The sequence below is a fragment of the Mercurialis annua genome, linkage group LG5 (assembly GCF_937616625.2).
Source record: "Mercurialis annua linkage group LG5, ddMerAnnu1.2, whole genome shotgun sequence".
Taxonomy (NCBI): domain Eukaryota; kingdom Viridiplantae; phylum Streptophyta; class Magnoliopsida; order Malpighiales; family Euphorbiaceae; genus Mercurialis; species Mercurialis annua.
In genome coordinates, this window is record NC_065574.1 from 4,116,470 (window position 1) to 4,121,253 (window position 4,784).

A 4,784-nucleotide genomic window follows, 5' to 3' on the forward strand; every position below is an offset into this window, starting at 1 on the left:
AATTTCTGCAACAATTTAGTATATTAGACAATGTCAATTAAAGGGCCACTAGTTCTGTGTGATTATTCTGAAGTAACTAAATTTTTACTTTCGAATCATGTGAGGCAATTCAAGTCCTAGAGAATGTATCCCCATGAGGCTTTGCAAACGGATGTGAGGCTCGCTAGTAGTTTTACTAGCACGTTGCTCATTAGTAGTTTTTTTAAAAAGGGTGTGTCTGCTATACACATGCATTGCACGTATTTTGATAAATTTTGCATATACATTTGAGGGTCTATCATGTAGAAAAGAGCTCAAAGGAAATCAAGCTTGTAAAGAAGGCTTGCGATCATTTGTTGCATTTTTTGCCCTAATGTCGGATGATTTCAATTGCATATAGAGGGATATTCAATTGGCCCAAATTGATGTTATAAGGAAACAAGGTAAGCTATTTAAATTTGATATAACTGAACAGAATCAATATTAAAAATACACTAAAGAAAAATATATATACTACTCTGCATAAAACATTAGAAACTGTTTACACCCAATCCAGTAGCATCTCTTTAATAGAAGCGGGGAAAGGTAAAGCCAGCGAGAAACTATTGTTTTTCAAGTTAAAAGAATGCAAAAAATTATCATACTCCCTCAAAAAATAGATAGCATTCTGTTTAACTCCTGATGATTCTTCAAGGTTGCAACATATTCCTTTACAAATGCGAGCAGAAAGAAAGAATGCGCGATTGCCAATGTTCTTCACCTCGACCCATGTTTTTGTTACCACATCAAGTTGATAAATGGCGAATCCACATACTTCTTTCAGGCTTATGTCAAAATTATTTCGGTCTACAAAGTAGAGATCATCGCCATGGCCAATGAAGTAAGAGAAGCAAAAGCGTGTGCCAGGATATATACGTCTCAAATTCATATTGAACGAAGCTATAGGTATGAATTTCAGTTGTTCATCTATGAAATCCATGGCAAAAAAATCTTTTATCTCCATGAAATTCGGATTTTGATCTTTGAAATCCACGGGATCATAACGTCTGGTTGATTGAAAACACAACTTCTCTTCAAAAATTGTCGGACAACTCAAAAGCGGGATTGCTTCCTGTTTGATGAGTTTTGCATCACGGAGTCGACAAAACCAAGCAACACGATTACGATTGTCAATAAATAAAATAACGCAATTAGGATCTTTCGGGGAGGATGTTAAAAGGCAAAAGTTGGTGGAATCAGGAATCTCGGGTTGAACTTGGAATTGGAATTCGAACAAAAAGGGGAGTGCAATTTTCTCCAGGGAGATGGGATTTAAGAGACAATAAGAGCAATTATGTGCATCTTTGAGTAGCAACCATCCGCATGAGGAAGCTAATATTTGTTTATTACGAGTACCAGGGATGGTATATTTCTCATATTTACCCTTGGATAGGTTGAATAAAGAAACGACTTCATCATCTAGTTGAAAATTAACAAGCCATGGACAAGTTGACGCACCCATCTGCTTTCATTATTTGTAAATTGTGAATGTGTAATATATATATATAGAGTAGAGAGGGAAACCATGTCCTAAATAGAATAGGACTTTTGAACACGGAATTAGAAATAAAAAAGAACTCCTATTCCGCTAGATTTTCTTCTTAATTTATAATACATGTTCTATTAGGAAACGGTCTCTTTCTGTCTATAAAATCTCTCGGCTGCATCTTCAATAAAATAAATATAGTTTTCTTTTTGATAGCTGAGGAGATGGCAACAGCTAATGATCTCGAAAGGAGTTCATGGTCTGCACTCCAAACTGACGTAATGGACGAAATTTTGAAGTATTTTTACGGCACCACGGACGTGGATGCCGTTTTTGCAATATGGAAAACCTGCAAGGCGTGGAGGAGCACAGTTCGGTCCATTGTTCCTTACCCACCCTCCGATCCCCGCTATCCTTATCTTCTATCTCTCAAAGATCAGACGTGTAGGTTCGTCCATCCGTTCTATGGTCATACTTTCTGCTTAGAGTTTCCTGAGTTATTAGATACACATATTCGTTTCTCTAAATTCGGCTGGCTTCTTTTAACGCGAGGAGACTATACTCACTTTTTCTTCAATCCCTTCACAAGACACAAAATTGACATCCCCGACAACTTTATGCCCAAGAATCATTATGCACAATGCATCAAAATGTGTTTTGATGATTGCTACATTGTTGGAATTGGTCCTTGTGGCCTCTTCTTATTTGTTCCTAGTCAATCTTGGAAACTATATATGTATCTTCAAGATTCTAACTGGGAATCCAATTTATCTAAGGAAGTATTCGTTGGTAGAGATCGCGCTCAGGCTTCTCACTCTCATCCCGTCATACATAAGGACAAGTGTTATGTTTTGGGACTAGATGGCCATCTTCTAGTATTTGATTTCAAGACGAGAAAATTTGATTTGATCTGGCAGCCTTTTCTCCAAAAGAAAGTTGATTCCGTCTATAGAAGTTTCTTGGTCATAAATAATGGAAAACTATTAGGTATATTTGAATTCGATGGCCGAAATAAAATTCTGATTCGGGAGCTAAAGATATCTACGAAAAGATGGCAGAAGGTGTCTGACATAGGTGACAAAATGGTGTATGTCAGTTATGGATCATCCTTTATCGGAAGTGCTCCGACGGGAGTTGAAGGTGGCAAGATTTATTTTCCGCAAGTACTAGAAGATGAATGTATTTTCTATTCTCTTACTAGTAGAAAATGCCAATCGAGTTCGAATAGTTATTCAAGTAAAAGTCCGGTTGATGTTGAAGAACTCACAAATTGTACTTGGATTGAGTCATTGCCTTTTAAAAAAAATTAATTAACTTTAATAGATATTCATTCAAGCAGTTTAGCCCTGTAAATTTGAGGGAGACTACCATTATATAAGTTTATTAATGAAGAAACTGTCAGTTTTGTGCTTATTCAGAGAGTTTATGTATTGATTATAAGCCTAATGGATGATTTTTTTTTTAACCTTTCGCAATTCTAACCAAATTTATGTTCGTAGCGATTTATAGCCATTTCGTCTAAATCAATTCAATTTTAGTTGGAGAGTTTTATTTCCATGTGTTATTTTTGAAGAAGAGAAAGGTATCGACAGCATTAGGCCTTGATTCTATACACGAATTCAAGTATAGAGCATAAATATTTCAACCATCTTTAGGCTCAGGTGATATGAGCTAATGTGCTTCAACTGAACTAGATCTGGTTGGCTCACGGTAGTCGATCTAGTAGCTTTCGTTATTTCCATTAAATATTCCATTAGATAAGCTTAATACTTTTTCCCGCACGAAGTCAACTATATCAATGCGATTACCTATAGCAGCTGGCAGCTGGTATCTGCAAACTAGTCACTACAATGTATTTACTAACATTTCAGCTAAAATGGAAACATAATAGTTGTAGCCATTCAAGAAATCAATTGAAGTTTTGCAAGACAGTAACACACTCACATTTAACAGTTCATATTCATGCATCTTTCTGATCCTATACTCAAGATTGACCTGAGCTTATGGTCTAATAAGTGCCTCCAATTCTCATCCTCTGTGTTTATGCAATTATGCATATTTGTTTATTACCAATAAGACACAAAAACTCACATCATAATATCAAGTAAGAAAGTCGACAAGAATTTACCTCGACGTACACTTGAGGAATTGATGGTGATTGTGCATTGCGTCGCCATTGCCTCTAGCAAAAGCTTCTTGGGTTCCTTTTTCACCCTAATAATATTGCACACTTTGTGAATTTGAAGTTCCTATCATAGGCATTCTTGTTGTTTCGATTGAAGCAATAATAGCTCCTTGATTATTTTTCGTTCGTGATAGAGAAGTCATTAAATTTTTAAGTTCAAGACTTTTTATGAGTCAAGTTGGCCCCAATGCAAGTCTTCAGCATTGAATGAGCGACTCATTCAATGAGTTAGGTTATGAATTTAATACTCAACCTTCCCCTAAACTAGTTATGTATGATTAAAAGACTGGACTGTACCGGCTGGTTGTATAAGAAACACGCTAGCTATTCTGTCCAATCCAAGTACATTCGACAGGCTTGAACGGACTGTTAGACTATGAACCATGTTCACATTTTTTATATATAAATTTACTCAATCAAATCAAAGGGCAGTTGAATTGAGAACCAGTGACCTTACGGGTTTGGCCACCGGTTCAATTTTTAATATTTATACAACTCTTGCAGGTTTACTTAGCTAGACTTGCAGTCAATCAGAATAAAGCTCTGTTATTTAGTTGTCAGCAAGAGTTCGTAAGCCTTTGTTTCTTCAGCATGAAATACCAAGTCATACTAAAAGACTTAATATTAATGTCATCTCAATTTAATTGCACTTATATTTCTTTTTTCACAATTCTCTTGTTTCTATTTGTCTCTAATGCAACTTCAATATCATTCAGTTTCAACACCTTTACTGAAACTAATATTCATAACATAAAACTCTCAGGCAATGCATCTCAGTTCGTCATCTTCATTTTTTGGACTTTAAAGCCATCTTCATTTGTTTAAATTATGATTTTTATATGAACTAGACTGTAGTTTGTAATTTAAAATCTCGTGTTATTTTTATTTTATAATAAGAGAAAAGCAAAGTCTATAAACTTGATAAACTGTAAAAACAGTTGGAAAAGTGACTTGTTGTATTGGTTATTTAATTCGGTTTTTGATTATCGGTCCAGAAATTCAGTATCAGAAAGTTATTTGGTTTGGTGTTTGGAGACCAATACAGCAATTCAGTATTATTAAGTTATTTAGTTCGGTTTTTGGACACCACTAAAA

At 35.3% G+C, this 4,784-nt stretch overlaps 1 protein-coding gene across 1 annotated transcript; it reads left to right on the forward strand.

Annotated features, from left to right (window-relative positions):
- Positions 1 to 1,728: 1,728 nt before the first annotated feature.
- On the forward strand, positions 1,729 to 2,814 carry LOC126680754 (F-box/kelch-repeat protein At1g57790-like). The gene has a single exon (XM_050375932.1). The coding sequence runs from the start codon at positions 1,729 to 1,731 to the stop codon at positions 2,812 to 2,814; it is 1,086 nt and encodes a 361-aa protein (XP_050231889.1).
- Positions 2,815 to 4,784: the final 1,970 nt, after the last annotated feature.

Excerpts from the sequence above, each read along its gene's own strand:
- LOC126680754 (XM_050375932.1), top strand. The coding sequence starts at position 1,729 with ATGGCAACAGCTAATGATCTCGAAAGGAGTTCATGGTCTGCACTCCAA.